The following is a 26,029-nucleotide window of genomic DNA, read 5'->3' on the forward strand; positions in this document are numbered from 1 at the left end:
AATAACTCTATAAAAATGTGTAATAATTATTATTATTCATATCATTATTATTATATATTTGCCTCAACAAATGTTAAGGTAAATGTATTTTTTGACCCATTTGCACTTCCGGTTGTGACAAGAGTAATTCCACCTTAAAACATGCAGGAAGCAGTAGCCAGTGTAAGGGAATCTCTCTCTCTCTCTCTCTCTCTCTCTCTCTCTCTCTCTCTCTCTCTCTCTCTCTCTCTCTCTCTCTCTCTCTCTCTCTCTCTCTCTCTCTCTCTCTCTCTCTCTCTCTCTCTCTCTCTCTCTCTCTCTCTCTCTCTCTCTGTCCCTCTCTCCCTCTCTCTCTCTCTCTCTCTCTCTCTCTCTCTAGTGGCGAAACTACTCCAGTCAGTCTGAAGTGTGTTGTCACTTAAAAATGGGGAAATGAAGACAACGTCTACCCGGGCCGTCTTTCGCTACTCACCTACCCGGTTTTTAACGTTGAAGGACGAGTCCCCTCCTCGCCGGTAAGTTTGCTCACTTCCAATATCAACACTTTTGTTTTCGCCTTTTACGTTTACATGGACACGCTACGAACGTTTCCAAAACAAAGTTAAAAAAAAACCAAACACCGCAGGCTTTGTGTTGTGTTTGTCACCGGATCACAAATAGCACCTGGAGTCAGATGAAAGGTCATTGCAATGATAAGTGCACATGCAAAACCATATCTCTCCAGTATAATTACTGTTTGTCCCAATGAATATGGGAAAGTTTGAACTTGTTGCTGTCTAAATTCCTGTGGTTTGTAGGCTTCATCAGGAACTCCAGGTTTTGTCTTTCCCGATCCAGCCATTATATTTATTTACATTCATCTGATAACATGAATTTCTTACACATAACCATTTTTTAAATATAGTTGGAACATCAGCAATTATTTAATATTTATCAAACAGGGGTGTCAAACTCATTTTAGATCGGGGGCCACTTAGAGAAAAATCTACTACCCAAGTGGGCCGGATTGGTAAAATCACGGCACGATAAGTTAAAAATAAAGACAACTTCAGATTGTTTTCTTTGTTTATAAATAGAAGAAGCATATTCTGACATTGCACAAATCATAATGTTGTTGGGTTTCTTTTACAATTACCGGTTAATAGTATATATACTTTATTTGTCGTTATTTATATTTTTGGAATAAATTATGTGATAATGTTCATCAGTGAACTCCATCCATCCCATCCATTTTCTAACGCTTTGTCCCTTCCGGGGTCGCGTGGGGTGCTGGAGCCTATAATTTTCAATCTATCAAGATAAAAAAAAATATATCAAAATCAAATTACAGGATGTTATTCATGTAGTTTGATCATTTTCCTCGACCGATGTACTAACATCATGTGGTTTATTTTGTACATATGTAGCATCATCTACAAAGATACAAAGAATTGATATTGTGACATCCAGTGAACACATTTAGAACAGCAGTTTCTTTCATTAAAAAATTTCAGGTTAATTTTTATACTTAGCGGGCTGGATTAAACCTCTTCAGGGGCCTGATCCGGCCCTCGGGCCGTACGTTTGACATCCCTGTTATAAAATGAAGACGGTGAGGCCATCCATCTATTTTCTATACCAGGGGTTACACAGGTGAGCTGGAGCCTATTCTAGCTGACTTTTTGGGTGTAAAAAGGATCAGTTCAGTTGTAAAAAGGATCAGTTCAGTTCCGTTCAGTTCAGTTCAGTGTCAGTTTATTTCGAACATTCATACGATACAATGTGATGCATCACACATTTACAGTTGTTTCATTACAGCACGTCCGAAAAAGAGTAGGAAGAAGCATCCATCCATCCAGTATCTATCGCTTGTCCCTTACGACAGAGTTCCCCAACCTTTTTTCCACCAGGGACCCGTTTAAAGTATACATTATTTTCACGGACCGGCTTTCCATGTGTCAGATAAAAACAGCACCAAAATTAGCATGAAAAATCAACTCACCATAAGACTGAAATAGTGGGAGCCTTTGGCGTGTTTCTTTGCGAAGGCATGTTGATGGCATATACCGTATACCAGTGTTTCCTAACCATAGGGCCGTGACCCAACACTGGGCCACGAGCGCCAAGTAGAATATAATATATCTGTTTTTCAGCCGTGGTCCGTATCGGCAGCAGTGGTACTCAGTTGTAATACACTTTTCCACCACTTGTGGCAGTAATGACAATATCAAACAAAGTTTAGTTTAGTTAAAAAACATCCATCCATCCATCCATTTTCTACCGCTTGTCCCGTTCGGGGTCGCGGGGGGTGCTGGAGCCTATCTCAGCTGCAGATCTTATTTAATCCCACCCATTTTCATACCATAGCAATTATATCCAATTTCCTTGTTCTTTGTAACAGAACAGTGAACAAATAAATAATGAATAAATAATATACCATAGTAAGCAAACAAATACATAAATAATCTTTGTCTCAATAGAAAAAAGGGAAAAAAAGGGTTCAAGATGTTCTAGTGGACACATTTAGAGCAGCAGTTTCTTTCATTCAAAAATTTCGGCTCATTTTTATACTTAGCATACTTAGCAAACTCGGATAAAACACGTTCGCTTGACCTGGCCCTCGGGCCGTACGTTTGACACCCCTGCACTAGAGTGTTTCTGTTGTATAGAATAACTTGGACCACTGGGAACACCAATGCAGATCCTTGCATTGACATTTTAACCTTGCGAGCAAAAATAGAACACTGAGGTCCAAACTTGTGATTTTAGATGACTGAGACATTCCTCAAGGCATGCCTTTAAGTCCTCTCCTTTTTGTCAGTTACATTTTTTTTCTTAATGTTATTCATGTAACTAAGATGTTGCCGTAGCTTGTTTACTTCAGATGCAGTCAGCAGTCATTTGTTCAGCAACTTTAGTCATACTATAGTGTTCTTCAAGGTTCCATTTAAGGTCCTCTTTTTTTGGACTATTCAACTGGTGGCCCACGACTTCAGTTGAAAATACTTGTGAGAGACTCACATTTTTGCAGTAGATTCTTAAAAACACGACAGTGCTATCATAGAGATGATCTTTGACGAGCTTTTTGGCAGAAGGTCCTTAAAAACAGCAGAGCGCCTGTAACTCTGACAAAATAAAAAAAGGACTGTAAAGGACGCTGGTTCTCCGGAATATAAAAAATAAGACTGATAGTGGTCTTTAGCTTTCTGGAAATGTGGCTTCCTAAACAATTTAGTTTAATATTCTTGCTATAATTGTATCAGTTCTTTTTTTGGATATACCATAATGTATTTACCCAGCCCTTCACCTTACAAAAATACTCCAAATCTGTCAGCCAATGAGGGGCATCAGCATAGCCAACCTACAGAACACCCTACAGATTTTACATTGTAATTAGGTCTGGGTTCTCGCTTTGGAACATTCTATACTTTAATAGTCTTCTTGCAAACCCATTTGGCTGTATACTTGGTGTAATTATCACGCTGGTTTCTGGGCCAAAGCTTTACTAAATCTTAAAATCCATCTGACAAAAACCCATTCAAATTCAACGAGTAATCCAGATTTTGTGATTAAACCTTGCTTAATAAAAGTAAAAAAACAGCTTGTTAAAAAATGATAGTGATAAATGCCGATTACGTTTTGTTTACACTCAGATCCTATGCACTATAAAAATCTACTAGGATTTCACCACATTTAACAGTATTTTTTTAGAGTAAAACACTAATCAAGATTTACTGTAACATTACAAGAAATGACTGTTACAAATTACAATATCCTCATATTTCACAGCAATTCAATTGTATTTCACAGTAATCCACTGTAATCAAAGTAAGTGGTGGTATGCTGCGAAACCGAAAGAGTAGTTAACTACAAAATTACAATTGTAAAGTTAGAGAAGGGGTCGGCAACCCAAAACGTTGAAAGAGCCATATTGATCCAAAATTACAAAAAACAAATCTGTCTGGAGCTGCAAAAAATTAAAAGCCGTATATAAGTCTCATAATGAAGGCAACACATGATGTAAGTGTCTATATTAGCTATGATAGCCTACTATCAAAATGACTTTAAAAGTCTTATATAAGTGTTATAATGAAGACAACACATGACATAAGTGTCTATATTAGCTTTAGTAGCCTACTATCAAAATGACTATGTGTCGCAGGCTGAAGCAAATCTTCGTTGACAGAAATGTTGACATTTAATATTTATTCTACACATTTTTACAACATTAGAAACCATTAGTAAATCAGAGGCTACTCAGAAGGTGAGATAACTCCTGGAAATTACTGGCTTTTAATGACCAAAGGTATAGATGTGTGTGTCCAAGTTAAAGGAAGCCGCAGGCTGTCTTCTTTTAATAGATTTATTATAATCTTTGGCAAGCTAGTTCACGTTTGCTGTGGTCTGGAACAACATGGCACACAAACAACTATCAAAAATGCAGCCAATATTACATACAGATAATGTGCAAAAGTAAATTATATACAAAGAGGATAAAAGTAAAGGATATTAAATGAGCTCAAATATACCTACAAATGAGGCATAATGATGCAATATGTACATACAGCTAGTCGAAATAGCATGTTAGCATTGATTAGATAGCAGTCATACACTGACCAAATATGCCTGAATAGCACTCCTACAAGTCAATAACATCACAAAGCTCACCTTTATGCATTCACACACAGCATAAAACTTTTGGTGGACAAAATGAGACAAAGAAGGAGTGGACAATTTTACATATAAACAAACTGTTGCGTCACAGACCACACTATGGTGAGTTCAAGAATGGTGTTCTCCAAATACTCTTATCAGTGAAGCATACACACAAACATATTAAACAGTAAGCCTTCTAACAATTGGGAAGGTTTGTGTCATGTTTGTCCTCAAATAAAAAACACACTAAAACAAAAACAAAAATTTCCCCCCAACTTTTTCCATTTTCAATCCTTTTTTAAAAAATGCCACAGGGAGCCACGAGGTTGGCACTAAAAAGCCGCATGCGGCTCGAGAGCCGCGGGTTGCTGACCCCGAGTTAGAGCATTTACTTATTGTGATTAACCATATACAGACATTCTACAGTAAATTACTGTAAGTGTTGCTGTAAAAATAGTGCAGTTATTAAACAGTCTGCTGTGAATTTAGAACTAAAAGTTTTACAGTGTGCAACAGCGTAACTGCAATGACATGTTTGACACCGTGACTCGCTGTCACATGTCCCCTGTCTGTGTAGTCATGATGTCAGAGGTGAACGACGACCACAACGTGACCGAGAACGGCGAGCCGTACAGAAACCCCACGGAAGTGAAGATGAGTCAAATAGTGCTGCCTTGCCATTCCAACCACTGCGGCGAGCTGAGCGCTGGGCAGCTTCTCAAGTGGATGGACTCCACTGCCTGTCTGTCAGGTAAAGGCAAAGAGCCTCAATTAGAATGTGTCAAACTGATAACACTAAGGACAAAAACACCTTTCTATTTTTCCTGCACTTTGTACTTTCCCTTCTTTTCAGGGAATATCCGAGCTCATAATGCAAAATCATCATTAAGCCACTTACGCATGTACCTAAATGCATATGATGGTAAAGGTCCCATATTAAAGTATATTCCAACAAGTTTAGATAAGTCTCAGAGGTCCCACAATAGCATATTGGAAGGATCTTGCCCCAAAATCTAGACGTGATGCTAGAGTGTAGACAGTTTTAAAAGTGCTTTTAACAACACGCTGGTTAGTGTGTCTGTAGCTTTAAATGTTACTGCGCTGTATTTGAATGTGTTTTACATAACTGTCACTCTGCACTTGTCCAACATGATAAATGCAGTATATCACACACAACAAGGTGACATTAAGGCATGGGACATAATGTAATGGTTCACTGGAGAAGGAGAGGGCACTGAGGCAGGGACGTCCTTTAGCCTTAGGCGTATTTATTAATATAATAAAATGACGTGTGTAATAATTCCAAAGGTGTATGGTGTGACTATGTGGTGCGTCTAGCTCAGGGGTTGGCAACCTTTACCACTCAAAGAGCCATTTTGACCCGTTTCACAAATTAAAGAAAACAATAGGAGCCACAAAACTCTTTTGAAATTTAAAATGAAATAACACTGCATATTTTTTTTGCTTTGTGTTATGTATAAACCAGGGGTCTCAGACACGCGGCCCGCATCTTAATATGAAAATGTAATGTTAGTGCGGCCCGCGTGTTTTATAAGAATGGCGCTTGAAAGCGTCATGCTTGCCATCCTGAAATTCAGGGCAACTGTTCTCTCGAATGTCTGCTGATTTTCACCCAAACAACAATAATAGGGGGCGTGCCGTGATGCCACTGCCTTTAGCGCCCTCTACAACCTGTACATACAGCGTGCCAGCCCAGTTACATGTTATATGAGGCTTCTGCAGACACACATGAGTGACTGCAGGCATACTTGGTCAACAGCCATACAGGTCACACTGAGGCTGGCCGTAAAACTCTTACTAATATGCGCCACACTGTGAACCCACACCAAACAAGAATGACAAACACATTTCGGGAGAACATTAGCACCGTAACACAACATAAACACAACAGAACAAATACCCAGAATCCCATGCATCCCTAACTCTTCCGGGCTACATTATACACCCCCGCTACCACCAAACCCCGCCCCCCCCAACCCTGCCCACCACACATCAACCCCCTCCCCCCCCTGTGCGTCGGTTGAGGGGGGCGGGGTTTGGTGGTAGCGGGGGTGTATAATGTAGCCCGGAAGAGTTAGTTATGCATGGGATTCTGGGTATTTGTTCTGTTGTGTTTATGTTGTGTTACGGTGCTAATGTTCTCCCGAAATGTGTTTGTCATTCTTGTTTGGTGTGGGTTCACTGTGTGGCGCATATTAGTAAGAATGTTAAAGTTGTTTATAAGCCCACCCTCAGTGTGACCTGTATGGCTGTTGACCAAGTATGCCTTGCAGTCACTTACGTGTGTGAGCAAAGTCCGCATACGACATGTGACTGGGCTGGCACGTAGATAGTATGGTGAAAAAGCGGATGCGACGACAGTTAGTAGAGGACGCTAATAAAGGCAGTGCCATCACGGTACGCCCTCAATATTGTTGTCCGGGTGAAAATCTGAGAATATTTGCCCCGGGAGATTTCCAGGAGAGGCACTGAAATCCGGAAGTCTCCCGGAATAATCGGGAGGGTTGGCAAGTATGCAGCTGAGCCGCATCAGAGTGGTCAAAGAGCCGCGGGTTGCCGACCCCTGGTCTAGCTGTTGAGTGTTACCACACAATGTTGAAGGGGCGTGTTGTGAGAGGTGCGGAATTCCAGAAGGGGCAAGGCAGGCTCGTAGGTCCGTGAGCAAGCAAGAGGTCAAGGGCAGGAGCGAGGCGTCAGAGTCCGTGTCCAGGTGAGAGGTCGAGATCCAGGAAGGCAGCAGGGAGTCGAAAGGGGATCTGGGGAGACGAGACACACAGCTCGAAACCAGGGAATGACGCGAGGCTGCAGGATGACGACACAGGACAAGACACAATGAGCACAGAGGAGGGGAAACACAGAGAGCGAGTAGGCACATAAAAAGGAGCTAGAGACGTGTGGGATTACTGAACAATACAGGGAGCTACGTTCTGGCACTGAAACGCAGGACACGCTGGCTTAAAAAAGGCGTCAAGCTCTAATCAGCGGCAGGTGTGCAGATTGCAGAGGCGCAGACGCAGCAGGAGAGGAACGCCCGTGGGCGTGTCCAGAGACGTGCAACAGAAGAATGAGAGGCGGCAGGTGCTTGAGCCGTAACACAGAAGGACACAAAACGCTAGAAACCTACAGTGCTAACATTAGACTCACTTTTTAACAACAACGTCATGCTAGATTAGCCCAGATGCTGAAGAAAAAAAACGAAATGATCAAACTTACAGCTCGTACGTCTGTAGCTGACTGGCGGATTAACGGCAGAGCTCCTTTTAAGATGTGTAGTGAAGCCTGCTTTTTTAAATTTTTAAATTTTTTACAAAGTTCACAAGACGGGCATCATTTCCATTAGAAAGGAGCTTTGTATATTGTAAACTAACGTTATTTTCCTCCCTTCTCAGCTGAGAGACATGCCGGCTGCTCCTGTGTTACTGCGTCTGTAGATGACATCCATTTTGAACACACCATAGGGTAATGATGGCTGGTGGTTCAGCCTGTGTTGATAGTGGCATCACCTCTTTATGTTGATGGTAAAGACAGTCGTTTGCATGTGTGTGTGTGTGTGTATATATGTTGCAGGGTGGGAAATGTAGTCACCATCATAGCAAAGGTCAACAGAGCTTTCACATCCAGTATGGAGGTTTGTGTTAAATTATGACACTGTAGTGTATATCCAAGTTTATTGCAGACTTATTTAAAATAACGTGTTTTTTGCTATACCTCAGGTTGGAATATTGGTGACATGTGAGAACCTCTACACTGGCAGGCATTGGAGGGTTTGTCAAGCCTGCGCCACCTTTGTGGCCAGGAGAACTGAAGCTGGGAAGGTATGAGGAGTGAAATGCAAGATATGGAACAAAGTACACTCTGTGGACAAAAATATACAGTTGTGGTCAAAAGTTTACATACACTTGTAAAGAACATAATGTCATGGCTGTCTTGAGTTTCCAAAAATTTTTACAATTCTTATTTTTTGGTGATTGGAGCCCATACTGGTTTGTCACAAAAAATATTCATGAAGTTTGGTTCTTTTATGAATTTGTTATGAGTCTACTGAAAATGTAACCAAATCTGATGGGTCAAAAGTATACATACAGCATTTTTTCATTTTCATTTCATTTCATTTATTTATTTATTTCAGGCAATGACATAAAAAAGTACAAAGTTGACAACACATAATAATATAAATTAATATAGTGCAAAAGTATAGTATGTAAGGGTTGGCGTGGCGCAGTGGAAGAGTGGCCGTGCGCAACCCAAGGGTCCCTGGTTCAATCCCCACCTAGTACCAACCTCGTCATGTCCGTTGTGTCCTGAGCAAGACACTTCACCCTTGCTCCTGATGGGTGCTGGTTAGCGCCTTGCATGGCAGCTCCCTCCATCAGTGTGTGAATGTGTGTGTGAATGGGTAAATGTGGAAGTAGTGTCAAAGCGCTTTGAGTACCTTGAAGGTAGAAAAGCGCTATACAAGTACAACCCATTTATCATTTATTATCATTTAATGCATGATTGTCCAGTTTTGCCTGAAAGGGCGTGGGAAGAAGATAATTTATTTAATCCCACCCCCAATTCTCTATCCAGTGATTATTCACATGAGTTTCACTGTTACTTTGTTCAAGGATTATAATACAGTTGTTGAATCATAGTGGCATTACCACAGGTAACAATAATTATTACACTGTAACAATAATTTGTATCAACAATGTAGGAATAATGAATATACCAACAATGGTAATAGACAAAATGCCAACAATGGTAATAGACAACATAGCAATAATGGTAATAGACAACATAGCAATACTGGTAAGGAAACATTGAGCACATGTTAACACTTTGAGACAGAGTACAACAGCAGGTCATATTAAAGACCCTCATCTCTATATTTGAACCATGAAACATATGAAGCATCATACATTATCAATTGTGGTGATGTAGAAAAGTTACAATCAAATCCAATTAGCTTCATGGCATGGCCTCTTAACTTCATGTTTGTGATTATGATTGATGACACCTGTTGACTTCCCTTAGCCCATTTAAATAGGGCTCATGTGATGCAGTCATTAGATTCGGTTACAAACGCGACAATGGGAAAGTCAAAGACTCAGCACAGATCTGAAAAAAAAAACGAGTCATTGACTTGAACAAGTCAGGAGAGTCACTTGGAGCCATTTCAAAGCAGCTTAAGGTCCCAAGAGCAACTGTGCAGACAATTGCTTGTAAGTGCATGGCACAGTTTTGTAACAATAAGAGTCGTACAAATTATTGGAAACATTATTGTAAACTCAAGACAGCTATGACATTATGTTCTCTACAAGTGTATGTAAACTGTTGACCACAACTGTATACCAGTCAGTTAAATAATCACTCTGGAGTCCTCTTAGGCACACTATCTCACGGCTTTCACACCTTAGAGTAGTCAGTGTACAGCTTGTAAAGCAGTATGGATTTACTATACACTGAAAGTGACTTAACACTCTGTGGTAATTGTCAATGTAGCTGGCATGGTGGTCGCAGCATCACAATACGGGCCTGCATGAGTGCTGCTGGCACAGGGGAGCTGCGGTTCATTAATTGAAAGATGAATTCCAACTCCAATGAGTAGCAAGATGATTGTCTTGACCCCAGTCAAACATAGTGGTGGCAGCGCCTTGGTGTGGGGCTGCATAAATGCTGCTGGCACAGGGTAGCTGCGGTTCATCGGTTGAAAAAGGAATTCCAACTCAAGTAAGTAGCAAGGTAATTATCTTGACCCCAGTCAACATAGAGGTGGTAGCATCACAACGCGAGCCTGCATGAGTGCTGCCAGCACAGGGGGAGCTATGGTTCATTAATTTAAAGATGAATTCCAGCTCAAGTAGCAATATATTTGTCTTGAGCCCAGTCAAATATGTTGGTCGTAGCATCACAATACAGACCTGCATGAGTCCTGCCGGCACAGGGGAGCTGCAGTCCATTGGTTGGAAGATGACTTCCGATTCAAGTGAGTTAGCAAGATAATTGTCTTGACCTCAGTCAAACATATTGGTGGTAACAACACGATACAGGCCTGCATGAGTGCTGCCAGCACAGGGGAGCCATGGTCCATTAATTTAAAGATTAATTCCTACTCAAGTGGGTAGAAAAATATTTGTCTTGACCCTAGTCAAACATAGTGGTAGTAGCATCACAATACGGGCCTGTGTGACTGCTGCCGGCACAGGGTAGCTGTGGTTCATTGGTTAAAAGATTCATTCCAACTCAAGTGAGAAGCGAGATAATTGTCTTGACCCTAGTCAAACACAGTGGGGGTAGGTCATGGTGTGGTACTGTATGAGTGCTGCCGGCACAGGGGAGCTACGGTTCACTGATTGCAAGATAAATCCCAACTCAAGTAGCAAGATAATTGTTTTGACTCCAGTCAAACATAGTGGTGGTAGCATCATGATACAAGGCAACTCAAGTGAGTAGCAAGATCATTGTTTTGACTCCAGTCAAACATAGTGGTGGTAGCATCACGACACAAGCCCGCATGAGTGCTGCCAGCACAGGGGAGATGCGGGTAATGGATTTTGAAATGAATTCCTACCAAAGTAAGTAGCAAGATAATTGTCTTGACCTCAGTCAAACATGTAGGTGGTAGCATCACGATACGGGCCTGCATAAGTACTGCCGACATAGGGGCGCTCCGGTTCATCGATTTAAAGATGAATTCCAGCTCATGTGGCTTGCTTGACCCCAGTCAAACATGGTGGTTGTAGCGTGCACGAGTGTTGCCGGCTCTGTGGAGCTGCGGTGCATTGAGGGAAAATAGGAATTCCAACATTCTGAGGATGAGACATCCTCTCTATGGCAGTTTTCCAACAAACACAACTCCAGCATGACAAGTGTCTTGCTGAGGAAGCTGGACCAAGTGACCGAGGAAGGAAGGAGAAGCGCAAGGTGTCTGACGTTCATCAGCTTCACCAGTGATGCCCTCATCTAATATTGACACTTCAAACACAATTTGGACTTGTGTTGCCAGCTATATAGATCATAATGGATGGCTGTGTGTCAGCTGTACACTGACTATTCTAAATGTCATCCAAGCTCCTTTTCTATAGTATGGTCTCATGATAAATGGTTGCTGAAATCTGAAAAGGGTACTCACTGTTCCCTATAATGTAGGTCACCCTGTTCCACATCCCCTTGCATTGCAGGTCCAGCTAAAGCAGGTGACTCCCCGCACACAAATGGAGCAGATGGAGTACAGCCTGGCAGCAGAGCGCAGGAGGATGAGGCTCATCCACGCTGAGATCATCACAGACCTGCTGAGCAGCAGCACCGCTCAGCTGGGTACCTAAGGTTTCCTCACGCATTGCACTTCTGGAAGGCATCTGCACCGCTGGAATGTTTGCTCCCTCGCTCTCGCAACAGGAGATTGCCAGGAGTACCAGGACGCCGTGCCGGCCGAGCGCACCCAAGTGGAGAGTGTGGAGCTGGTGCTTCCACCCCACGCCAACCACCAAGTCAGCACCTTCGGGGGCCAGATCATGGCTTGGATGGAGAACGTAGCCACCATTTCTGCAAGGTATTTTTATCTACTATTGTAGCTTTCATGTAGACTTTACTGAGTTGTAAATAGATAAATACCACTTGGAAAAACAAAAAATAACCCAACCATTTTACAGAATATTTATCAAAAAAATATAATATTCAAATTGGATTATAAAAGTTTTAATAATTAATATTACGGTAAAAAATATAATAATGTCATTATAATTTCATGACTTGTTAAGCTATGCAATACTGTGTTGTGTTTATCTTTTAAGTCGCCGAAAAAGCGCTTTTGCGTAGAGCCCCTGATCAGTGGGGACCCCCATTTTGTGTGAAGAAGTGCATGTAAACTGTACATTAATGAATGACAGGGCGCTTCATATGAAATTTTGCACTAAAACCTATTCTGGCCATGCTTGGTGTCATCATTACATCACAGCATTAGCCATTGTTTTGCAAAGCAAAAGGGCCGGGCATTCAAATCCAGATCGTAGTTCAGACAGTGGAAGGTTTATAGATTTTAAATGTTAAATATGTTATTTTTGTTATTTTTTTCATAAAAATTTATTTCACATGATTTAATTTTATTGTAAAACTAATTAATTTCAATTTAGCTTGGAGCGGCCCTGTTTTAGATACTCCTCTGTCATTTACATTTAGTTTTTATTTATTTAATTGTTATTTTATTATTGTATTTATTATACAGTTAATCTCTATTTTAAACTTTTTTTTCTTCTGGTAATCTTATTTAAAGGTCAAGGGAATAAAGGCTAAATGTGCGTCTTTGTTTTTTGTCTCTTCTTGATGCAGTCGCTTGTGTAACGCTCATCCCACGTTGAGGAGCATAGACATGTTCCATTTCCGCGGGCCGTCTCACATTGGTGACCGACTAGTGCTGAAATCCATTGTTAACAATGCCTATAAACACAGGTGAGTCTTCAAAAACAAACAATACAAACTTATCTTAACTCATCTATGTCTCATCATGTTGTAGTATGGAGGTGGGAGTGTGTGCTGAGGCCTATCAGGGTGGAGAGCCTCAGCGCCATATAAATAGTGCCTTCATGATCTTTGAGGTGCTTGACGGTGATAGGAAACCATGCACGCTGCCCCGGATAAGACCCGAGCCTGTGGTGAGTTATTCATGTTGTCACATCCCAGAGATCTTTCATTAATGAAGTTTAAGTAATACATTAATACATATTCTATGTGGAAAAACAAATGTCATTATAAAATACTAAAGGACACCAAAACGCCTCAATTAAATTTATTTTCTAGCAGCTATAAAATTATAAAATGATGCAGCTGAATAGACTTTATTGTTAAGACCTGTTTTGTCTGGTCGTTCGTTTAATTTGTGGGTGTCTTTCTGGTGGTTTTTGGGTTCACTTTCTGTTTTGCGCTCTTAATTTAGTTCTACTTCCTGTTTTGTTTGTATTGTGCTTGCGGTAGTTTTACTTTGCTTCTGAGCGCTTACCTCCTCACCTGCGGCTTGTTTGTATTGTTTATCTCACCTGGTGTTAGAGGGCTATTTAGATCAGTCTCCCTTTGTTCTTGGTGTTGGTTTGTATTTGAGTGGAACGCAAACGGTATGTGGACTTTGAGATTTTTTTTTCCACCTTGGATTTAGTATTGTTTGTTCGCTCGCCCAATCCAGCTTGCCCATTTTTTTGATGCACAGCTTTCCCGGCGCCTTTTTTGTGTTTGACGTATCCGCATTTTGTTTGTTTGATACATTTGGACATTGAATTCTCATTTACTTGCACGTGGTCGGCAGTCTCCTGTTTTTTTCAAATATTTTTTTAATTTCTGACCTGCCAAAATGTTGACACACACATGTAGGACAGAGGAGTCTCTTCAGTCCATCGTCTGTCTTTGCAGCACGCGCACTGATCTTGTAGCCATGTATGGAAATGTTAGTTTGCACGTCCTTTCCACACGTAAAACGCAAAATAGTGCTTGAAAAAGGGGAAAAACGAGTGTTGATAAATCTAATTGCACGTGCTAAATTGTTATATTTTAATTTTTCCTCACAGTATTGTGGCCGTTTTGATGATCAGTATATATTTAGCATATTATTGAAGACAGAGAAGCAAAATGGATTGCACGCCTTATTCTACTCTCTTAACAGATGCAATCCACTTTGCAAACGTTTTGTTGCCCGGATCATGTTTTATTTTAAGAATCTCTTAGTTCTGTTTCAGCACCCCTGGGTTTGTTTCTTGGTCACCATGGGTGCTGATTATTTTCACCTGCCTCTGATTAGTGTTCAGGACGCTCACCTGCTCCCGGGCACTATTGAGAGTGCTTTTTATTCCTGCCTTTCGCCACACTCTGTCTGGCTGTTTTGTTTGCTCCTGCAACAAGTTACGTTAGTGCTCCTTTGATTCCTGTTTCTGTGATAGTTTTTTGCCTTAGCTCGCCGTGCAATTGACACGCTCTTCTTGTGTTTGTATTTTTCCTGCATTTTTGTATTATGGACTGATTTATGGAAAATTAATCATTGTCCTACCTGCACACTGCCTCTGGAGTTCTGTCTGCATCTTGGGGAAATGATCCACAAACATGTGACCTCGACGTAGTGAGGTGAATTATATTTATATAGCGCTTTTCTCTAGTGACTCAAAGCGCTTTACATAGTGAAACCCAATATCTAAGTTACATTCAAACCAGTGTGGGTGGCACTGGGAGCAGGTGGGTAAAGTGTCTTGCCCAAGGACACAACAGCAGTGACTAGGATGGCGGAAGCGGGGATCGAACCTGCAACCCTCAAGTTGCTGGCACGGCCGCTCTACCAACCGAGCTATACCGCCCCATGTTTAGTACATGTTTAGTAGATCAGCTTTGCATGGGCTATCAGGTTTGCAAGTGTTTTAGTACACGCAAACATTTTGTAAACCAGGCCCTAAATGTTTTCCACATAACGCTGGCGTGAGTCCGCCATTTTTATTTCTCTAGCGGCGTATGTATTTCTCACAAAAATATATTCACGGTGCGACCTTATGACCAAAAATGCTCTGTTGGTCATATTAACCAGCACAGGTCACTCCATCCTCATCTGAATAAGTACTGTAAAAAGTACTTTTGTGTTTCGTATTTGCAAAATTCTTTTAAAGCCGCTGTTTTACGACAACATACAAAAGGAATTTCCTAGAAACTATGTTTAATGGCGGGGTCAGTGCTTACTATTCATGGCAAAAGTGGGTACAATGAAGAGGTAAGTCTAACAGTGGCTAGACCATCTGTAATTATACGTTAGTGATGTAGCAATACAGTGTATGCAGTACAGACTCTAAAGGTAAACTTGCTACATGTATGTATAATGCAGGGATGTACAAAACCCAAAACCAGTGAAGTTGGCACATTGTGTAAATCGTAAATGAAAACAGAATGCAATGATTTGCAAATTATTTAAACTTATATTCAATTGAATAGACTGCAAAGACAAGATATATGTAATGTTCAAACTGAGAAACTTAAATTTTTTTGCAAATAATGATTACTTTAGAATTTAATGGCAGCAACACGTTGCAAAAGTTGTCTTATGGGCAATTTTACCACTGTGTTACATGGCCTTTCCTTTTAACAACACTCAGTTGACGTTTGGGAACTGAAGAGACCAATTTTTGAAGCTTTTCAAGTGCAATTCTTTCCCATTCTTGCTTGAAGTACAGCTTAAGTTGTTCAACAGTCCGGGGTCTCCGTTGTGGTATTTTAGGCTTCATAATGCACCACACATTTTCAATGGGAGACAGGTCTGGACTACAAACAGGCCAATCTAGAACCCGCACTCTTTTACTATGAAGCCACACTGTTGTAGCACGTGGCTTGGCATCTTGCTGAAATAAGCAGGGGCGTCCATGATAACGTTGCTTGGACGGCAACATATGTTTCTTCAAAATCTGTATGTACCTTTCAGCATTAATGGTGCCTTCACAGATGTGTAAGTTACCCATGCCTTGGGCACTAATACACCCCCATACCATCACAGTTGCTGGCTTTTAAACTTTGCGCCTAGAAAAATCTGGATGGTTCTTTTCCTCTCTGTTCCGGAGGACCCGACGTACAGTTTCCAAAAACAATTTGAAATGTGGACTCGTCAGACCACAGAACACTTTTCCACTTTACATCAGTCCATCTTAGATGAGCTTGGACCTAGCGAAGCCAGCAGCGTTTCTGGGTGTTGTTGATAAATGGCTTTCGCTTTGCATAACTTGCTTGATAATGTTGTTCTTAAACTGTTGGATAATTTGCTCACGCATTTGTTCTTAAAAATGGTGACCCTTGCCCCATCCTTGTTTGTGAATGACTGAGCATGGAGCATGGAAGTTGCTTTTATACCCAATCATGGCACCCACCTGTTTCCAATTAGCCTGTTCACCTGTGGGATGTTCTAAATAAGTGTTTGATGAGCATTCCTCAACTTTCTCAGTTTTTTTGGCACTTGTGGCAGCTATTTTGAAACATGTTGGAAGCATCAAATTCCAAATGAGCTTATGTTTGCAAAAAACAAAGTTTTCCAGTATTTTGTCTTTGCAGTCTATTCAATTGAATATAAGTTAAATGATTTGCAAATCATTGTATTCTATTTTTATTTACGATTTACACAACATGCCAACTTCACTGGTTTTGGGGTTTGTACATGTTATTTCGAATTGGGAGATAGACATTATAATAACACTTAGCCTGTTTACTTTTAGCTTTACAGCACTGTGAGGCGTTATAAACAAAGCTAATAAACACATAGTTGCGACATGCTTTCATTTCAAGGCTCGTTTTTTTTTTTTTTTCTTCGTTTTTCTCTCGATCCTTTGGCTCTATCATTTACGGTTGGATGTTGAAATCCGTTGATGTTGTAAAATACGACTGAATATAATGTATCATATTTTTGGTCCATCACGAAAAGTGTAGTTGACTCAAACGCTGCAAAAATGGCTGACGGGGGTTGGGACGTAGTTTCATTCAGCATGAGGGAGCGTCCCCCTTGAAACACCTTGTTTTCAAAAGACTTCTATAGAAAGATGCTTGAATATGGACTGTAAAGCAGAATTTATGCGCAATTTTTGACAGACGAACCACCATTTCAGGTTATGTAGACCACAAGGAAGCGTTTTAAATGTAGATTAAAAATCATATGACCCTTTTTTAAATTGTGTTTTACAGGATGGTAAAAGGCGTTATCAAGAAGCCATTGCCAGGAAGAAGATACGCCTTGATAGGTGAGTTGGAGCCAATCAGCACGAATCTTACAAGACTTTAAAGTTAAGTACCAATGATTGTCACACACACTAGGTGTGGTGAAATGATCCTCTGCATTTGACCCATCACCCTTGATCACCCCCTGGGAGGTGAGGGGAGCAGTGAGCAGCAGCGGTGGCTGCGCTCGGGAATCATTTCTGGTGATTTAACCCCCAATTCTAACCCTTGATGCTGAGTGTCAAGCTTTGATACAAACAAATAACTATTGCGATTTAAGTATGCAGCTGAAATTTACTAGATTCTAATAAGAGCACGTTGCTTGGTAACCCACCTGGGTAAGTAGTAGATACCAGTTCAATAAAATAATTACAACCAGGGGCGGAGCATCACATTCTGGGCCCTCATACACAAGACTCCTAAAGGCACCCCACCCAAAACCCAACGTCGCAGCGCCATACACGCACACTTGGTATGTTTACAAGTACTAAAAAAGTATTTATTGTATGGATTTGATTGAAACCAGCTTTTTAATGTAAAATCCCTAATCAGGTTGTTGACTTTTTAAAGATGGGATTAACATAACTCAGTAACCCCCACTAAATTTGGTTTTGTTTGAAAACTATTACAAAAAAAGTATACCAACAACTTCCAGTGCACAAAGCAAGGTCCATAAAGACATTGATGACAGTCTAGTGTGGATGAACTTGACTGGCTTGCACAGAGTCCTGACCTGAACCCGATAGAACACCTTTGAGAACGGAGACTGAGAGCCAGGCCTTCTCGACCAACATCAGTGTGTGACCTCACCAATGCGCTTTTGGAAGAATGGTCAAATTCCTATAAACACACTCCGCAACCTTGTGGACAGCCTTCCCAGAAGAGTTGAAGCTGTAATAGCTGCAAAAGGTGGACTGACATTATATTGAACCCTATGGTATGGCACTTCAAGTTCATATATGAGTCAAGGCAGGTGGCCAAATACTTTTGGCAATATAGTGTATGTATGTATAATTTGGATGTCCAGTTATTTTTATATTCTACTGTGCTTTGATGAAAAATACATTATTTTGTAAAGTTGAAAGTGTTTGTTTGTGTTGTGCTCAGAATCTATAACAGCATGTGACCCGGCAGCGCTTGTCAAGCATAATACGCTCATTGTTTCACCGTGAAGCAGCCTGCCTCCATTCTAATCTCAATTAAGCCATTTCATAGCTAAATGTCTGACTACATAGCAATAATGAGTGGCCTTTGAACCGCTCAGGTCTTGCTTTTGTTCCTGGAAATGTACTGTAAATGCTTCACTTTGTGCACAGGAAATATATCATCTCCTGCAAGCAAACCGAGGTGCCGCTGTCTGTACCCTGGGATCCAAGTAACCAGGTATCGATTGACACGCAACTTTTGCAAAGCTTGACTGTTAGATATTGTCTGCAAACTTCATAGAGTGCTTTGCTTTTCCAGATGTATTTGAGCTACAATAATGTATCTGCACTGAAACTCATGGACACCAGAAACAATTGGGTGTTGACCTCAGAGAAAAATAAAGTGAGTATTATTGGTTTCGCATTCAGATTTTTATTGCGTTAGACAAAATGCACAGTCATGGTGAGTCTTACGCAAGCAAAGCCCATGTTGTTCTGGCTACCACATGGAGGATTTGCCCTGAAGCAAAACACATGTGCAGTATCTTGTCCCACTTTGACTCACGCTGGATCCGATTTGTAGGTCAGACTGTACACGCTGGAGGAGAACCAGACGTTGTGTTTCAAAGTGGAAATGTACGTCAGTGTCTCGGCCGAGCAGACGTTCCACCTGCTGTCAGATCTCAGGAGGAGGAAAGAGTGGGACCGGCATTATGAGTCAGTCCACATTCCTTTGACTTTATTGCATTTCACATGTACGGTTGTGGTCAAAAGTTGACATACACTTGTAAAGAACATAATGTCATGGCTGTCTTGAGTTTCCAATAATTTCTACAACTCTTATTTTTTTGTGATAGAGTGATTGGAGCACATACTTGTTGGTCACAAAAAACATTCATAAAGTTTAGTTCTTTTATGAATTTATTATGGGTCTACTGAAAATGTGACCAAATCTGCTGGGTCAAAAGTATACATACAGCAATGTTAATATTTGGTTACATGTCCCTTGTGAAGTTTCACTGCAAGAAGGCGCTTTTGGTAGCCATCCGCAAGCTTTTGGTTGAATTTTTGACCACTCCTCTTGACAAAATTGGTACAGTTCAGCTAAATGTGTTGGTTTTCTGACATGGACTTGTTTCTTCAGCATTGTCCACATGTTTAAGTCAGGACATTGCGAAGGCCATTCTAAAACCTTAATTCTAGCCTGATTTAGCCATTCCTTTACCACTTTTGACGTGTGTTTGGGGTCATTGTCCTGTAGAAACACCCAACTGCGCCCAAGACCCAACCTCCAGGCTGATTATTTTAGGTTGTCCTGAAGAATTTGGAGGTAATCCTCCTTCATTGTCCCATTTAAAGCACTAGTTCCATTGGCAACAAAACAGGCCCAGAGCATAACACTACCACCACATGCTTGACGGTAGGAATGGTGTCTCCTGGGATTAAAGGCCTCACCTTTTCTCCTTCAAACATATTGCTGGGTATTGTGGCCAAACAGCTCAATTTTTGTTTCATCCGACATCACATGGACAAAGATAAGACCTTCTGGAGGAAAGTTCTGTGGTCAGATGAAACAAAAATTTAGCTGTTTGGCCACAATACCCAGCAATATGTTTGGAGGAGAAAAGGTGAGGCCTTTATTCCAAGGAACATCATTCCTACTGTCAAGCATGGTGGTTGTAGTATTATGCTCTGGGCTTGTTTTGCTGCCAATGGAACTGGTGCTTTACAGAGAGTAAATGGGACAATGAAAAAAAAATTGCCTCCAAATTCTTCAAGTCAATGTCAGAAAACCAACACACCAATTTTGTCAAGACCAGTGGTCAAAAATTAAACCAGAAGCTTGCCAGAAGCTTGTGGATGGCTACCAAAAGCGCCTTATTGCAGTGAAACTTGCCAAGGGACATGTAAACAAATATTAACATTGCTGTATGTATACTTTTGACCCAACAGATTTGGTCACATTTTCAGTAGGCCCATTATAAATTCATAAAAGAACCAAACTTCATGAATGTTTTTGTGACCAACAAGTATGTGTTCCAATCACTCTATCACAAAAAAAATAAGAGTTGTAGAAATGATTGGAAACTCAAGACAAATGATGTTCTTTACAAGTGTATGTAAACTTTTGCCCACGACTGTACATTAACAAGTGACTTCAACTTCTACTAAAACTTCTTACTGGTTAGAGTGTAGCGTTGACTAATTTGCGGCTGTCCTCTAGGGAGTGCGAGGTGATCACGCAGGCGGATGAGGAAGACACCATTTATCGCATCGCAACCCCCTCTATCAGTAAAGGGGGCAAAGGCCAGGACTTTATCTTGTTGGCATCCTGTCGGAAACCATGTGATATCAGGTGTGTGGTGTCACATTGCGACACATCTTATAATCAATGTATTGGCACACCCCTATTTTAAAATAGCAAGTTTACAGCTTGTACAACAATGTCAATTCACTATCCAAAATGAGTCTTTATAGCTGGCAACACAAGTGAGGAGCCAGATAATTTTGTCTTGCCTACAGTCGAGCAAAGTGGTGGTAGCATCAAGGTCTGAGGATGCGTGAGTGTTGCCTGCACCGGGGAGTTGCGGTTCTTTTTGAGAAGAAACATCCTTTTGGAAATCGGGCTTCTGGTTTCCGCCATAATAAAGAGGTGTAGCCCCAAATACACTTCCAAGATGACATGTGCCTTATTGCTTGTATTCCGTCATGTGACTTCTTCCCAGAAGTGAAAAACAGTGGTGGTCAACCACGCCAAGATTACAGTTGTGCAGTATACAAACGCAAGGGGCCTAGATCTTCCTGCAAAAAATAGATACGATTAAAAAAAAAAAATTCTAATTATACAATGGAATAGATCCCTATACTTTATCAAAAAAGAGATGTGTCGAGTGATATCAATAATTATCTGTCGGTGGAGTTCCCAGACATATTGAATTATTGTGCTCCACACATCATTCTACACAACAAAACAGATGGAAACTTGGAAAAGCATGGAGGTCTACAACTTATTTGTGTGTGGCTGTGTCTAGGGAATTAGTATCTAGACTCTCCCGGATTAATATGCATTGTTTTTGCTCGGGTAAGGTTGCATTTCATGATTCAATTTTGTGTCTTGCAAGGACGCGTCCATGTAAACAAACTGACTAGCACCCGTCAGCTGACACCGGTGACTGCAAATCTATTTAACAAACTAACAATGACTGAATCCTCACCATATTTGACTTTTGTCCTGTTGTCATATGTACTTTGACACATTTGTGTAGAAAATAAACAAGAGGGGAGACGTAGGACATGTCCTGACAAAGTATAGTTTGTTTGAAAATTTAAATACAAACAATATCAAGATAATACTTCAATGGGAAATACTAAACGAGTAAAGTATATTAAAAATATATCAAACAAACCTTTAATGAAGTGCAAACTCGTTAGTTCTTCGACTCCGCTCCTTTGGACTGGAGTGCGTGCCGCTTTTCCTGTCGTTTTTCGTAAAATCTTGCACTTCCATCCTTCTCGATTGCTTCTCGAGGAACTCTGAAGAAACATTGATGCTTTTCGCGATTTGAACGGTTCGTACAATTAAACGACGCAAGCATAGGGCATTTTTCTTCGAAAAAGGCTAAATGGCTCACAGTACCCATTGAGAACCGATGCTGGGTTGACCACCACGCATATTTAATGAGCCTGACGTGATGTCATGTAAATCCAAGCTGAAGATAAAGATGATGGAGTGGCCAAGTATGTCTGCTCCAGACCTTAATCCAATAGAGCCCCCTGTGGAGCGTCAACCAGCTTCACTAGTAGTGATGTCATCATGGGGGAGTTGAGTAGGATTCCAGTAGCCACCTGAGGGCAGTGTTAGATAACGCTGGTGTTCACACTAAATATTCACATTTTCACAAAGTTTTGTTGAAATTTGTGAAATTGTGAATTATGTGAAGATTTTAAAAAAACAACACCCATAAAACTCCACCTTTTTGACTATGAGTCAAAACACTTCCTCTAAAATAACACTAAAGTACCAATGATTGTCACGCACACACTAGGTGTGGCGAAATTATTCTCTGCATATGACCCATCACCCTTGATCATCCCCTGGGAGGTGAGGGGAGCAGAGGGAAGTAATGGGTAAGCCTATTAAACTACATTAATTAAGTTTAAAGTTAAAGCACCAATGATAGTCACACACTAGGTGTGGTGAAATTAACCTCTGCATTAGACCCATCCCCTTGTTCACCCCCTGGGAGGTGAGTGGAGCAGTGAGCAGCACCGGTGGCCTCGCCCAGGAATCATTTTGGTGATTTAACCCCCAATTGCAACCCTTGATGCTGAGTGCCAAGCAGGAAGGTAATGGGTCCCATTTTTATAGTCTTTGGTATGACTCGGCCGGGGTTCGAACTCACAACCTACCGATCTCAGGGCGGACACTCATATATAAGTAGCTGTAGTAATGGGCTTTGCTTATCATGGACGTTTTTTTTTCTGTCAGCAATATTATAGACATTATTATTATTATTATTATTATATTATTAAGAGTTTTATCAATCACATAGTGTTATGATGCGACTTCAGTGTGAACTCTTCCGCGCTCCGGTCTCATAATGGCGAAGAATAACGCTTATAAGCATCATTATTGACTGAAATAAACGGTTACAAAATAAATTAGTTGATAAATTAGCAGAAACAGGCGAAAAATAATGTTTTAGGGAACTCCCGTCAATCAATGTTCCACCACTGATCGCCAAGACATCGATGCAAATGTCTCCAAAACGGCGGGAGACGTTTTCTTTCATAATCTTCTCTACGATTCCGAAAAATGTTGACTTTGATTGCACAGAATCCTTGAAAGTACCACAAATGCGCCAGCACTGAAACGACTAGAATTGAAGCATGTCTACTTCCAGGTTTACTTCCGTAAACACTGCAGGACGTGCGACATCACAACGCCTTGTCTGTATTTGGGTCAGTTTGCATTTGAGTTTGGATGCATTTTTTTTGCAGTGTGAACGACTACATAAAAAGATCAGATTTGATGAAAAAAAAAATCTGAATTGGACATCCTACCTTGCAATGTTGTGAACGCACTAATGCTGCTGCGGTCTGGTTGCTAAGGAAAACGAGGACTGGATTTTCAGTATATTAATGCGTGCGTTACTGATGTAACGGATTGGATAATAAGCGCTGACAAAGGGTTTTCAAATGAATCATTGTGAATAATGACGGGTTATATTATTTATTCAAACTCATATTCCTGCATATTTATATTGAATCTTACTGCAATTTTTTGCTTCAGACCCCCTAAAATAGGCCTAACGACCCCCATGCTCCACACTAAGACCCTGTCTACATTAGGCCGGATAACTCATTAAATGCATAATTATTTAGCTTAAGCCCCGTTTTGGCCACACTAAATCATCGTTTAAGGTTCCCCTCCTTGGATAATGTTTTACATGAGTAAGTGCGCCGTCTATTTCTTGATTCTCCGGCTCTTAGCTTTGTATGGACTCATTGATCGGGACGATCAATGAGTCACATGAAGTGACGTCAGAAAGAACGCTTCATAATAAAGCGGTTTCGTAACTCGGAGCTAACCACTGGAAATAGGGAGGGGAGTCATCAGACATGCCCGTGTTTCTCCTTCCGTCTGTACATACGCTTGTGGAAATCACACATGAATACCTTTTAAGAGAAAGCAAATGCAGCTATTTCGGATAAAACACTTCTCAGACGGCAGAAAAACTTTGTCGAAGGAGAGTCAACGAGAATGCGGGCTCCCGTGGATGTGATTTTAAAAAAAGGTAGCGCGTGCTTTGTATTACCTGGCTGTCAAGGGAAGACTATGGAAAATGGCGAATGCTTTTGGACTGCCAAAGCAGACTATCAGTTATTGTCCGCCATGTATGTCGTGGACTCAACGTCTAGGTCCACAGTGTATAAAGTCACCAAAAACGAATGAACAATGAAGGTGAAGGCAAAAGAGTGAAGAGTGTCCTGACCAGATATCTAGATCCCTAGATTGATTGATGTAAAATGTTCTTTATCACATTTACTTTCACGTTGTCCATTAAAGATTTGATTAATTTATGATGTACACTGGATTCCAGTTAATTGAAATACCACAACACTGGATATTGTTCAGATAAGTTACATTTAAGAACTTGCACACAAAGCAACACTGGAGGTGACTATGCCGTGCGCATTTTCCGCCCATGCGTACTAGGTCGCGTTGCGCCGGCGGACGGAGGGGGGGAAGGAGTCTTAAACGACCATTGTGTGTGTGGACAAGGATAAATTTTATCCAGGTTATCCAGGATAACCTGTAGAAGGGGCCTAAGCCTGTTGTGTGTAGCGAGTTAGACAATAATTGCTGTTTGTTGAAGCATTTTTTTGTGCATAGTAAATCTATACTGCTGTACAAGCTCTACACTGACTACTCTACGTTATATCCAAATGTCATTTATTTAGTATTGTCCATTGATAATAAAATGGTTGCGAGAATGAATTATACTTTTGTTAGAATGTCCATCATTGCTGCACTCTTTTGCTTTTGCCATATTGGATTGTAGAAGGCTTTTCTCTTTACCTCTCCATTTCTCAATATTTTTTCTCAGGGACCCATATTTGATAGCGCTGCGTTCTGTCACTTTGCCCACTCACCCTCCAACCGGAGACTACAACAGGGGAGAGGTGCTCTGCGCTGGCTTCACCATCTGGGAAGAAAGCAGCAGCGTCACTAAGGTTAAACATTTGTCAAGAGTTTTCTTAACAGCAGCAAAAAAGGTGTGTATTTTACCCAGAATGTGTTTTGCTGTAGGTCACCTACTACAATCAGGCCACACCGGGGGTTCTTCCCTACATCTCTACAGACATTGTTGGACTCTCCTCGTCTTTTTACAGTGCCTTTTCTGCCTGTAGTGACTTCCTAGAGGCGAACAAGGACAGCTTGCCTGCTTCAGTACTGCAGCTCATTAGTGCAACTGATGTCCTTTCTCTACAAAAGGAACAATAGATAACCTATCTGACTATCCATGGTCTGTTCTTAGAATGATGATAGATGACTTTTGACTATTTTACCCATATTGTGTGACTATGTATGTGACAATGAGTGGGCATTTTCTCAAGGGCCAGGGAAATGCAGTATGTGTGTTTTTGTCAAATCTGGGTGTAGGTTACTATAGAATTAACAGTTTCTAAGCATGAGCGCGCAATTCTTCTTGGATTTAGCGCACGTGTGTTATTAGGGCCGAGCAAGTGTGACTTATTTTGTGCAATAATAATTTCTAAGCCACATTTTCGTAAATAGTGCAACGAGGTTGCAGATTCAGACCAATATTTGCAAAGTGTCCTTTGAATATGCAATATATATTTGGTGTATATTGGGGTTGGTAATTTTCATGTTTTTAAAGATCATAGGATCATGTGTGTTTTGATGTTTACTTTCAATGGCCAAGTAACTCCCATGGCAGTTTGTGTTGATTTAACTGGAACAATAAATATTGAAGCATCTCTCTCATAATTTGACAATCATTTCTAGAGTAAAAGAGGTGTAATCC

At 40.9% G+C, this 26,029-nt stretch overlaps 1 protein-coding gene across 1 annotated transcript; it reads left to right on the top strand.

The window, feature by feature from the left end:
• Positions 1 to 359: 359 nt before the first annotated feature.
• acot11b (acyl-CoA thioesterase 11b) lies at positions 360 to 26,029 on the top strand. The gene is made up of 16 exons (XM_061977982.2): positions 360 to 494; positions 5,192 to 5,365; positions 8,025 to 8,094; positions 8,203 to 8,263; positions 8,349 to 8,450; positions 11,799 to 11,934; positions 12,016 to 12,169; positions 12,946 to 13,065; positions 13,130 to 13,268; positions 17,299 to 17,354; positions 18,648 to 18,714; positions 18,796 to 18,879; positions 19,060 to 19,193; positions 20,701 to 20,832; positions 25,088 to 25,214; positions 25,291 to 26,029. Exons 2-16 carry the CDS (start codon positions 5,194 to 5,196, stop codon positions 25,483 to 25,485), a joined length of 1,749 nt encoding a protein of 582 aa, XP_061833966.1. The 5' UTR covers positions 360 to 494; positions 5,192 to 5,193; the 3' UTR covers positions 25,486 to 26,029.

Source organism: Nerophis lumbriciformis, linkage group LG18 (assembly GCF_033978685.3).
Source record: "Nerophis lumbriciformis linkage group LG18, RoL_Nlum_v2.1, whole genome shotgun sequence".
Classification (NCBI taxonomy): Eukaryota; Metazoa; Chordata; class Actinopteri; order Syngnathiformes; family Syngnathidae; genus Nerophis; species Nerophis lumbriciformis.

Excerpts from the sequence above, each read along its gene's own strand:
- acot11b (XM_061977982.2), top strand. The coding sequence starts at position 5,194 with ATGATGTCAGAGGTGAACGACGACCACAACGTGACCGAGAACGGCGAG. Across the intron at positions 19,194-20,700 it reads GAGTGGGACCGGCATTATGA|GGAGTGCGAGGTGATCACGC; the intron begins GTCAGTCCACAT and ends GCTGTCCTCTAG. Across the intron at positions 25,215-25,290 it reads AAAGCAGCAGCGTCACTAAG|GTCACCTACTACAATCAGGC; the intron begins GTTAAACATTTG and ends GTTTTGCTGTAG.